A 13,144-nucleotide genomic window follows, 5' to 3' on the forward strand; every position below is an offset into this window, starting at 1 on the left:
TATATATATATATATATATGTATATACATATATATGTGTCAGTCATATATGTATGTATATGTATATACCCAGAAGCACATACATATATATATACACACATATATATATATATATGTAAATTTTTTAATTGTTTAAACTCGTTCTAAATGTCCGATAGGAAGACATTGACTTAAGTGTTGTACCTCTTCTGGTACTGATGTGTGAGTGGCACAAACTTTCTGGGACTTTGACAGTTATCTTACCTGCCGTTTGATCACAGATCAAAAGGATAAAGTCAGAAAGAGATGTCAAGTTCTTGCGTTCCTGAGCAGGTTTCTGGGTTCCTGGAAATGTTCTTGTGGTGGAAAATGACTACAAGGGGGGGGGGGGGGGGGGGGGTCTCCTTGGGAGTCACCTTTTTGTTTCGAATAAAAAGTCACATTTATTTTGGAGGTTTGCAATTCTCTGGATATGTACAGAATTTAAACTGTTAAAAAAAAAAAAAAGAAACGAGCAGCTGAAGTGACATCCGAGTTACGTTTAAGAGTTTAAGAACAGTACACATGTCATTTCTCTTTGTGTCCCCTCTTCCTCCTCCTCTCCCTTGGGTGGAAGGATGGCTGTCCGGATGGATGGATGCGTGTAATGGATGGATGAGCGTCCCTTCGGTCCATCCATCACTTTCAGAATTCAGTCCAGGATCGTGGTGAAAGAAATTAGTTTGGGGCGGACGGTGAAGATGATTATTACTTCCACCATGCATGTACACAAACACACAGACGAGTTCCCGATTATCCAGTGATTTCAAGATGAAGACAAGGAAGACGTGTCCTTTTTTTTTTTCATCTGCTGGAGTGAGGAGGGCAACAGGACGCAGCAGAGGCCTATGTGATGGGTGAAGGGGGAAAATGTGCTGTGAGGGACTTTGAGAAATCAAGGTGTTGGTTAAAGGGGCATTTCACATCATCACGTGGCGACGGCGGTGCAGGGAAAGGTGGTCGGAGCGGGAGAAGGAGCGGTCGCACTCAGTACAGCGGAAAGGTTTGATTCCTGTGTGCTTGCGGAAGTGTCGGGTGAGCTCGTCAGAGCGGGCGAAGCGCCAGGTGCAGCCCTCCCAGGTGCAGTGGTAGGGCTTCTCTCCTGCAAGGACAACAGCGTTACTGTTGGATACAATCCTGTAAATGAGCATTTAACATGTGCCTCATAAGTAGGGATGGGAATTTACGAGATTTTTCACGATTACAACTCCATTTTCGATTCTGCTTAACGATTCGGTTCTTTGTCGGTTCCCTTATCGATTCTCATTTGGAGAAAAAGGACAACAAACCGGTCGATTAGCATCAACTTTGTTTAGTTTAGAAGTAACACGAGTCATGACCTCACAAACCCAACAACGGTGAGGTCCACATTGGTCTATCCTGGCCTGGGTAATTTAACTCTTCCTGCTCTGGTGAAAGGAGAAGCTGGAGGTAGAGGTGAACTGGGGGTAGTACCACCAGCCTCTGGCTCTGAGCCAGTCAGGCTCTGTCTCTCATGATTTCATCTAAATGTAATGCCTGAGAAGGCATTCATTTAACCTTAACCGTTACTAACAGCAGCTTTTACAATCAGGCAAATGGCGCTAACATGATAGGCAGTGTTTGTTAGTTAGTTACCTGCAGTGTTAGCCGAGGATATGCTAACGTTGCTAGCGTTGAAATGTTGCTAACGTTGAAGCTAATGTTGCTAACGTTGAAACGCTGCTAATGTTGCTAACGTTGAAGCTACTGTTGCTAACGTTGCTAACGTTGAAACGCTGCTAATGTTGCTAACGTTGCTAACGTTGAAACGTTGCTAACGTTGAAACGCTGCCAATGTTGCTAACGTTGAAACGTTGCTAACGTTGCTGCTGCTGGGTTCAGATTCACCAACGTTAGTCCGGAGCAGATCGAAAACGCGACATTCATTCATAGTTATTGCATGTTGGTAGTATTTCCTCCCTTTGGTGAAATATTCACTTTGCAAGTTGCCCTGTTGTCGTCTTTTTTAGGGATGTGTAACCAAACTTTCGAGCGTTTGTACCGCTTGGGCGCCATGTTTACTGTTGGCGCCCACTGGAATCGATAAGGGAATCGTTTGCAAAAATCGCCAAACGATTCCAAGGAATTGAAACACAGGGAACCGGTTCTCAACAAGAACCGGTTCTCGATTCCCATCCCTACTCATAAGCGTTCATTGCTGTGAGCGATTTGATCATTATTTGAATGGCTCAGTGGTTGAGTTTTGCTTCAGTTAAGGCAACAGATTTGGTTGAGGTTAAGGGAACGTTACTGTCTGCTGGGTGTGATCTGATAAAGGCAAAGCCGGCCACAGTTACGCTTCTTTAAGGGCTGAATGGTTAAACCCAAAAAGAAAAAAAGTGCGCATTTAGTGATTTACAGAAATGTTTCCTTTGGAGTTGAGCTGCTCCTTTAATCCTCTAACCCTAACCCAACACCCAGATGGCTGGTTTTTCTGTGTTGTAGCGACTTTGCTCTCACCTGTGTGTATCCTCCTGTGGGCTTTGAGGTGGGAGCTCTTGGTGTAAACTTTTTTGCAGCCTTCATAGTCACACATGTGGATCCGCCGTCTCTTGAGGTCTAGTGTATCAGGATCGACGGGTTCTAAGTCCATGACCGACCTGAGACACAAACAGAAAAGAGTTAGCGATGCTGATGGCTACACATAAAGATAAAAATACTTGGTGCTTGTCCTATTTTATTGCTAAAACCCATTTGTTTAGCCTTTTTTAAATAGACATAATTATACTTCAAAGACCAATATTGACCTTGCAGTGTTTTTTTTAACAGTTCAGGTTCAGGTTTTAGTTACTCTGTATACATTTGAGCCACATCTGTAATATAATGGACATACCTGGATACACATGTTGGCGTCCTTAAGTCTGACATTGATTGGTTAAGAAAAAGACATAAGTGTGGCTGGCAGATTGTCTATTAATGTTTGAAGGTATGGTAACAAAGAATGTTATTTTGTTGCCACAATGATATATATCATCATTACATTAAAACCAGTAGCACCAACTTCAAATGCAACACTTAACCTTGTAGCACCCACAGTTGCAGATATGGAACTGCCAATAAACCAAAAATATTGGTTTATTCCCACCCATTTTTACATAAAAAGTCATGTAAAAAAATATTAAATATAAATAGTGTATGTAAATTAAAAAAAAATCAAATAATGTAATGTAAATAAAAATATAAATAAAAATAAATAATGTAAATAAATAAAAAGCTTGTTGCATATCTGCAACTGTGGGTGCTACAAGGTTAAAGCTAGTTGGAATTAATCAAATGAGAATCCTTATCTTAACTTTTATCAGCTATTTCAGGTCAGAAGTTCAAATAAACCTGGTCTCCTCCTCATCAATATAATCCCAAAAAAAGGCCAGGGCATTGTGTGCAATGTAAATAAAAAAAAACCCGAATGCAGTGACTTTGAAAAATATTTAGTTCGCAACAGAACAAAGAAAAAATGCCAAAGTGTTGAAAGTGAGACATTTTACTGTTACATGAAAAAACGTGAGCTCAGAAAAGCTATATGAAGGGCAAAGCAAAGGGGTTCCAAAAGAGAAACAGACAGGGGAACCCCCGTTGTAGCCGCTAAGGGTAAGTGGCAACAGGCTAGTAACATGATTAGGTGTAAGAAAAAGAGCAAACTCTGAAATGTGGCAGCTTCTTACACTGCTTAGAGGCATTAGTGGACCAGCCCTGTCTGTCTGCATGGAGAAGACAAGAGGTAACAGTAATATAGCTTAAAAAAAGCAATATGCACCTGTTCCTTGTGTCAATTTGTTGTAACTTTTAGTCTTGTTTGTCATTCGAGCTCCATGTTAAGTCTGGAGTTGGTTTTTAAACAAAAAGGGTTCATCTCAGGCCACCGGGGGGCGCCAGACTTTCACTTTGTGTTAACCAGAGCTGTGCAACATCTCCCATGTAAGCATTGCTTTTCCCCTCTCTGGCTCTGTCATATCTCCTCACCGTTCCCTTCTTGTTTTGCCTTTCCTTCCCCACACAAACAAGAGAGAACCCGAGGAAACTGAGCGTATCCACTCTTTTCTGCATCGCCCTCTTTCTGCTTTTTGTCACGTTTCTTCCAAAGGATTTAGTTTTCAAAGACCTGACACACACTGGTTTGATATATCTGAGATTCATATATGCTGACCAGTTTAAATAAAGCTGATTTAAAAAAAAAGGAAGAAAAAAACCCAACCCACAGCTCTCCCAATCCACATTACAGAGAGGTGTGACAGCAGACGGCATTACATAACCTTGTTTACAGCCCAGCTCTGGGACAGCACTACCCAGCAACATGAGCACAGACTCACGAGCGCTCTCCCTCTCACGCACACACAAACAAAAGCATACAAAGAATCTTCTTCACACGTATGAAAATACCCACAAACATACTTTGTTCTTATTAAACAGTCTCTGTAACACACACGTACCAGATTACAGCGCTAAGCCAACCATGAACGTCCACGCCCTTAAATTCAGTTAAGCAAGGCGGCTGCGCCCACTGGGTGTGGCAGGCGCTCTGTCCTGATTTACTTAGAAACACACTGGACAATCACACACTCACACACACACACACACACACACACACACACACACTAAAGTCTTGTATTTGACAGAAAGACTCTTACAGCCTTAAAAGTAAAAAATCTTTAAAATGTCCAAACTGTTGTTCAGAGTCCTGAATGTCCTGGTTTACAGAGTGTGCGCTGAGCCTCCACGCTCGCTCTGTGTGTGCACACACTTGTCTTCCTGTGTTAGAGTCTGGGTGTCTCCAGTGTGTTCTGCTGTACAGAGGGTTATATAAGGTTATATAAGCATCGAGTCAAGGCAGAACTGCAGTAATGTAATTAGTCAGGGGCCTGCAGGCGAGGGAGGTGACCATCAGAAAGACCAAAATTTCCCATAAAGCGTGCTGAGCATTAGCCTCTCTCTCGCTGCCCCTGCTGACTTGTATTATGGACTATGCGGTCAGCTGACATCACACATAGATTTTGGTATTTATGTCCCGTCAACTGTTTAACCGACTTCTGATTTACAGTGGAGTACTGCGACTGGCCACTGAAGAAGTGAGGCTTTCTCTCCAAGCCATGTATGGCTTCTACTTCTAGAAGTAGAAGTAGTAGAAGCCTAACTTCAGTATTTTTTTTATTTTAAATCAGTTTAATGTTCACCTAAAGGAAAATAAAAGCTTTGTTTCTTTATAGACCCAGAGATCTAGTGACTCTTTTGTGTGCACAGGATGTATACAGGTATAAACAAGTTAAATTTAAGACTTTCTAAGACCTTTTAATACCACTTCTAAATTAAATTTTAGACCAAACGTACGATGGAAATACCAAGTATTTCCAAGTAAACACGCTGACAGTATGATAAAATGACGTTTGGGTTTAAGAACATTGACTAAATGTGTGTCATGTGAAAAGATCACAAAAAATGTCATCACTGTCCTAAATTAAATTTATTACAATATTTTCAGAACATTTAAGTCCCTTGAATAAATGCTTATAAAATCAAGTAAATATATTAAAAAAAAATACTGTTCCTTTAGAGCAAAAAGAAAAATACACAAAAACTTAAGACCCTTGCAATCTGAATTTAAGACAATTTAATACTTTTTAAGGTCTTATATTCAGGAAAATTGATTTACGACTTTTTAAGGACCCGCGGCCACCCTGGTGCAGTATACGTAACTCAAAATGGATTTTCACATTTATTTTCTCTCATTGAGCACATATTAGTAGTCATTAACTAGTCATTTATTATTATTTAGTTAGTAGTAGTAGTAGTATTATTGCTGTTTTATTGTTGTTAATACAATAATTGTAAATATTAAAAAAAAAAAATGTTGACGAATTTGAATTTCCCTCATTGGGGGATGAATAAAATATTTTTCTATTCTATATTGTGATTATGTATTGTGGAAACTGTCCTCCCATAAAAAAACTACTGTTAGGTGTTTATCCAAGCAGTCCATAATGGCTGCTAAGCAGTGTATATAAAAAAAAAGCTAAACTACACGTAGTTTTCTGTGTCAAAGCAATTGCAGCTAATTGTTTTGAGGTGCCCGCTAATTGGACCAGTAGGGTGTGACTGCTTTGGCTTCGAAAAGAAAGGAAATGACTCAACTTTTCACTTGAATCGTCACTTTCAGAAAACATTTTCCTATGCCGTCTTCACACCAAAAGTATCAAGTTTGATAATATAAGCCAATCAAATGTTTTCACATAACCAGCGGTAGTTGTTGACGTTTTATCCAGCAGACGAGTCTGTTACCACTTCTGATACTTCTGATGTATCCAATGGGCTGTGTTTATGATGATCAAACTTTGTGAGGTAATCAGGTTAATAAATTATGTCTTGACAGCTCGGCAGGGCTATTTAAATGGAGCGCTGCCCTCGTCCCAGTGTGTATGCAAGGAGCATAATCACAATTTTGAGGCCCATTTGAGTCTAGCTGAGTGTATACATATGAACGAATTGGATTATTTTATGAATAATTATGATTACAATTAATTGAATTCCAATTGGCTTGAATTGGACTTTTTTTATCTAAAGTGCCTTGAGATGACATTCGTATCTGGATGCGTTAGTCAGCTTTTGAGAAGCTTGCTCTCATACAATTTCATTCAGACTAAAATGTTTTTGTGTATTTCAAAAGTCTCTTTTTTGTCAGACAAACACGATATTTATTTGTTTTTCCAGTGTCATATGAATGCGCTTAGTGGAGCCGATCAAACACCCTTTGAGCTCAAAAGCCAGATGTCAGCAGGTTTTTGACTAGTGTAAAATGGGCTTTAAGGATTTAATTATCTTAATAGATAGTTTTGAATTTAGAATAATAGAGCATGAGGTACCTTTTATGAATTATTGTCCCATATAGACTAAAATGGTATGTGTTAGAATGAGACTATGTTGAGATTGACATGCTGCTACTCAATGCTGGTTGAATGTAACTTAAGGCTCATAAACACATCAGTGAATCAGTAAGTGACATCAACCTTTCTACGATTATTAGTTATGTGTGAGAGTATCTGCAGCAATGCCCTCGAGTGGCTATAATAATTTGGACAGAAGCAGAGAAGGAATGTGTTCATGTAAGAAGAGCAAAAAGGTGGTCAGAGTGGAGAAACAGGTCAACAAAAATTGGCCAAAAAACAGGTGACAACTGCTTATTTAGCGTTTTAATCCAAAATCCTTTCAGAGATGTATGTCCACACAAAGTGAACTTTTACAGCAAGATGATTTCACCTTTTTGAATTTTCAATGACCAAATAAAGTTTTAACAAATCATAAAATGTGTTTTAAAGACTCTGTACCCTCTTTAGAATAATTCCATCCAGATTTGAGCAGTGTAACTATTGTAGTTTCCATACAGGACCTTGTTTAGTGTGATCAAAATGCAAAAAAATGCAGTAAAATGGCCCTGTTCTGCATTTTCACAAATCAGAAAAAGGTTTCACAAATCCCAAACAAGGTTTTAATGAATCTGTACCCTCTTTAGAATAATTCCTTCCAGATTTGAGCAGTGTAACTATTTTAGTTTCCATACAGGATCTAGTTTAGGATGATCAAAATGCAAAAAATGCAGTGAAATGGCCCTTTATGCCCATCACTGCTCCACCCCTGGTGTGAAGTATGTGTTGTAACAATAACAACAGATTTCATTCAATAAACTCTGATCTTTCCAAAAGTTCTGACAAGTTTTTTTTTTTTTTCCTTATTTTACTAGAGCCAAACAAAACATAAAACGATCTGCATCGTTCATCCAAACAGCTTCTCCGTGCTTCTTATATCATAAGTTATTTGGATTCTAACTGCTCGCCACACACTGGTTTAAACCCAGAGTAAATCCATTTCTGCATCTGTTCAATGTGTCGCACTTCTTTTCAGGAATGTTCTCAAGGAATGTGTCATTTTCCTTCCCCGACATCGACTTCCTATAGATAAACTCGTGCAAGTGTGGCCGATTGCACGGCGTGTGAAGCACGGACTCACCCTGCGTCGAGGCTTTGGGAGGCCGATCCAGACTCTGTGCCGCTCTCTGCATCGCTGTCACTCTGATACTCCACTGGAGACGTTGAGCCTGGCTTGATACGAACTAAAGAAAAGGAAAGGAAAGGATGGCGGGGGAGCAGGTGAAGGAAAATATGGAGAGGATGGAAGGTGTAATAGAGAGAAAGAGAGGAAAATAGAAGGTGGAGATGAAGAATTAATGGATCGATAGACCACAATAGTCTTTCTGCATCTTTCTCAGTGTTTCTAAACATGCTTCGGTCTCTAGTCTGTTCAAAGACGTTTACAAAGAAGGAGGACAGCGATGTGAACAGATGTTAATGAAAAACATGCTGAACTCATAGATGCTAATTAGCAATTAACTGAAGCAAAAACCTCTTGAGCCGATCAAAAAATCTCTGCCTGTTGCCCTCAGGGTTTAACAAGCTGTTATTTGTCTTTTGGATCCCCTTTCTTGACTTTTTTTTGTTACTGAAAGCAGTTCAGAAGTTGAAATTCTTGTCCACTCTGTTTTATTTTTTTGGTTTTCCACGACTGAAGCAGCAACGAGAACATGAACGAACAAGAAAACAATGCACGTATCTGACTGCAAGATTAGTTGTTTGATCTTAAAGCGTAATGAATTCGAACAAAAAGTTGCCTCCGCCTTTCTCTATCTGCAGGAATGTGGAAGCCACACTGTCCAAAGTCCAGCCAGCCCAAACAGAGCAGGAAGGGGTGGGGCGGTTGGAGGGGTGATGCAAGGAATTTGGGTGGAGTTTATGTATACGTGGGGAGGGTCACAAACCAAAAAAAAATGGTGTGCTTTGTCTCTGGAGACAATTAAGCCCCCCCTCCCTTCTTCCACCATTGCAGCTTTCTTCTTTCAAAGGCAGAGCGGACCATCTCATCTCTCTTCGACCCCTCACCCTCACCCTCTCCTCCTCATCCTTCCTACTTGACCCTCCTACCCTCACATCATACACCCAATCTCACTCCCTTTCTCTCTGCACCTAGTACACTGCAAATTATTTGGTTCTTACCAAGAAAAAAAACCTTACATTTAGAAGTGCTAGATATTTTTTTTATTGTTTTAAGAATTAATTTCTCATTTTAAGTCTTCAGCTTAACAGTATAATCTTATATCAAGCAAAACTTTACTTTTTTTGTCTCAAACAGGCAGGGAGGAATCATAAAATGAGACGATTAACACTTAAAATAAGATGTAATTACGTTTCTCCTCCAAAGTCTCATCAAAATAAATCTTGTTTTAAGATTCAATAACAAACTCAACATGCTCGATTCAAGAGTCACACAGAAAATATCTGAAAACACACTTTATTCCTTGGATTTTAAGCAAATGTTTGTTCACAAAACTGCCTTTGTTAAATCTAGAAACAAGACTCCTACAATCTTAATTTAAGAAATCTTGCCAAGTCAAATTATCTTGCTGCATGGACAGATTTTTTCACTTGTTTTGAGTACCTTTTCCCTTAGTTTTAGTGTTTTTTATCTTGTTTGAAGACCCCTATTTTTTGCAGTGTAATGTGCAGGGCTGTAAAATATACACAGAAAAACACAATTTCTATACAGGCTATGAGAACAGGCAGCTACTTCTCTGACAGCCTTCAGAATCCACTTGACCCAATTCACTATGCTGATTTTAGATTACAATACTTTAGACTGAATAATAAGTCATTTTGTAAACTGCCAAAAAAAGCTGTGAAAGCTGCTGGATCACAAAAAACTCAAACTTTGGAGCTGAATTCGAGTCATCGGCCTGCCTCGTTCGTGTTCCTCAGTAGACGTGACTAGGGATGGGAACTGATAAGATTTTTACGATTCCAATTCCATTTTCGATTCTGCTTAACGATTCGGTTCTTTATCGGTTCCCTTATCGATTCTCATTTGGAAAAAAAGGACAACAAACCGCTCGATTAGCATCAACTTTGTTTAGTTTAGAAGTAACACGAGTCATGACCTCACAAACCCAACAACGGTGAGGTCCACATTGGTCTATCATGGCCTGGGTAATTTCAATTTCATACTCCCAACTTTGTGGAAACAAAGTTTGGGGACGGCCCCTTCCTGTTCCAACATGACTGCGCACCAGTGCACAAAGCAAGGTCCATAAAGACATGAGCGAGTTTGGTGTGGAGGAACTTGACTGGCCTGCACAGAGTTCTGACCTGATAGAACACCTTTGGAATGAATCAGAGCAGAGACTGCGAGCCAGGCCTTCTCATCCAACATCAGTGTCTGACCTCTTTGTTATAGCTGGGTGGGCCGACGACATATTAAACCCTATGGATTAAGAATGGGATGTCACTTTGGTTCATATGCGTGTAAAGGCAGATGAGCGAATACTTTTGGCAATATAGATAATATGATATAGTCAAATTTTGATTTTATTTGATTGCATAATCACATTTTTCATGGTTATTTCATGTTAAGAGTCCCACTGTCATCACAGCCACGCTTCAAACTGAAGGGAAGTAGAAGAGATATTTTGAGACTGAGACAAGAAAAAGTTCAATTTCTTCCACAACAACACTTTGATCCGGGAACACATCGCATCACTGTTGAAGTCAAAAAAGTCTGAGACCATCTTTGACCAGTGTGTGTACTGCAGACTCTTTGGGAAGTTTCCATGTCACTGCCTCCATCGTTTACATTCCTGAGTCGAGGCCGTGCTGGTTCGAATTAGAAGCCAAGGTGAACCAAACTTTCTCAACTAAGGGACTTTACTGCAGTTTGTCAAAGGGGTGAGGGCCTTCCCTTTGTGTTTACTCAAGGATGGAGTAGACTTCCTTTAACCTCCTCATTACTGTAGTTTAATGTGAATCAGCCTGGAGTGGTTAAAAAAAAAAAAAGGACATCACGACAGACAAATTCTGATTTTCAGAGACCCATTCAAAGATTGAACCATTAAATTCTTCACACTTTTTTTCCCTATTCCATACAAGGAATAGAACTTGTACATGTTCAAGTTGAGGTAAATGTTTTACCCAGTTCAACTCAGAAAAGGAAAACAGCTGTGCGTTCTGTTTAAAGTTACGCATCCTTACAAAGTATTCCCCGACCGAACCGGCTTCCTCATTTAAACGGGACCATCAATCATGTGGAGCATGTGGAGGGCTTCCAAAATGACAAAGATAGACAGTCAGACAGACTGCAAGTTTAATATGCCACCAACCACAAACACACACCAGCTCTCACGGGACAGACTGTAATCATCTGAGACGAAGACAGAGAACAGCAGTGAAGAAAGACTCACAAGAAAGAAGTGTAGTCGTCAAAGATCTTTATCTAATTTCTGGGTATTGTTGTTGTTTTGTTAAAATTTTAATAGTGACTGGCAGTTCCACTGCCTCTATGCAAACAACCTGTTTCAACATTTCCTGACATTTAAGGCTAAAACATGTTGTTAAAAGCTGTTTAATCATTGGCTTTAAACACTTTCCTCGCAGTGCTCAATTTCATATAATTTAGTCCACTGCTCTTTCCAGCAAAAACACAAAGAAAAGCCTTCAATTCACACTGTGGTGGCACTGAAGGCCTCAGCAGAGGAGCTTGTGGTAGAGGGAGTGACACCAACGTGCAGCTGCAGTGGCATTATTTATGATCGTGTATGATCATGTGATCGTCGGCTTCGGGTGTCGTTTATAAACGGTTACCTGAAGATTTTTATTTTTATTTTAGCGACTGTAAAACAAAAAAATGCTTATTTTTATACATTTTTGTTCATTTTGTTTTAAGGACCGTAAATAATTGGTCACAGAAGAAGGCGTGCCATTTTCTGAAAAATAGTGAATAGACTCATGTGGGTTGAGAAAGAGTGGACAATTCTGTCTCTGAATGGTAAGCTTTGGTCTACAGTAATGTATATCCACCTTTGCGAGTCATATAAGGACGGGGGTGTCATGTTTGATGCAGCAGCTGCAAAAATACGGCACAAAATAGGTTGGTTAGCTAATAGATATCACCAAATGCAAGTAACTAAGTTAATCTACTCAGTATTTAGTTTATTTCTGGTCATTAGCTGTCTGGCTTGTCGAGCTTTTTACCTCAGCTGGTTTATGTGGTGATCAGGGTGAACTAGCTTGATGCTGGTCACCAGCAAGTAGGGATGGGAATCGAAAACCGGTTCTTGTTGAGAACCGGTTCCCAGTGTTTCAATTCCTTGGAATCGTTTGGCGATTTTTGCAAAGGATTCCCTTATCGATTCCAGTGGGCGCGAATGACGTCACCACGCAACGTTGCGTGGCGAGTCCAGCGCAGCCAGCAGCCAACAGTAAACATGGCGCCCAAGCGGTACAAACGCTCGAAAGTTTGGTTACACATCCCTAAAAAAGACGACAACAGGGCAACTTGCAAAGGGAATATTTCACCAAAGGGAGGAAATACTACCAACATGCAATAACTATGAATGAATGATTAACGTTGGTGAATCTGAACCCAGCAACGTTAGCAACGTTAGCATGTCCTCGGCTAACACTGCAGGTAACTAACTAACTAACACTGCCTATCATGTTAGCACCATTTGCCTGATTGTAAAAGCTGCTGTTAGTAACGGTTAAGGTTAAATGAATGCCTTCTCAGGCATTACATTTAGATGAAATCATGAGAGACAGAGCCTGACTGGCTCAGAGCCAGAGGCTGGTGGTACTACCCCCAGTTCACCTCTACCTCCAGCTTCTCCTTTCACCAGAGCAGGAAGAGTTAAATTACCCAGGCCATGATAGACCAATGTGGACCTCACCGTTGTTGGGTTTGTGAGGTCATGACTCGTGTTACTTCTAAACTAAACAAAGTTGATGCTGATCGACCGGTTTGTTGTCCTTTTTCTCCGAATGAGAATCGATAAGGGAACCGACAAAGAACCGAATCGTTAAGCAGAATCAAAAATGGAATTGGAATCGTAAAAATCTTATCAATTCCCATCCCTACCAGCAAGCATCTCAAACTTGATTTTCCAATTAGGTTTTCACATTTGCTAGACAGGCGTATGAAAACAGGAAGCAGATTAACTGTAGTAAAGGGAAAAAAAACGAGCGGAAGAACAGCAAATGCCAAAAAGTCAGACCGAATTTCTTTGATTGGACGGTCGACACTCG

The 13,144-nt window shown here is 40.1% G+C and overlaps 1 protein-coding gene across 5 annotated transcripts in view; it reads right to left on the reverse strand.

The window, feature by feature from the left end:
• Nucleotides 1-367: 367 nt before the first annotated feature.
• klf8 (Kruppel like factor 8) overlaps nt 368-13,144 on the reverse strand; it is a 106,804-nt gene continuing 94,027 nt past the window's right edge. For all 5 annotated transcript variants that reach the window (XM_075487406.1, XM_075487404.1, XM_075487403.1 and 2 more), the window contains 3 exons: nt 8,031-8,133; nt 2,499-2,638; nt 368-1,119 (listed from right to left, as the gene is read on the reverse strand). In XM_075487406.1, coding sequence (XP_075343521.1) covers nt 938-1,119; nt 2,499-2,638; nt 8,031-8,133 — 425 coding nt within the window. In that variant the 3' untranslated portion in view covers nt 368-937. The remainder of the gene's footprint in view (nt 1,120-2,498; nt 2,639-8,030; nt 8,134-13,144) is intronic.

Source organism: Odontesthes bonariensis, chromosome 16, assembly GCF_027942865.1.
Source record: "Odontesthes bonariensis isolate fOdoBon6 chromosome 16, fOdoBon6.hap1, whole genome shotgun sequence".
In the NCBI taxonomy this organism is placed as follows: Eukaryota; Metazoa; Chordata; class Actinopteri; order Atheriniformes; family Atherinopsidae; genus Odontesthes; species Odontesthes bonariensis.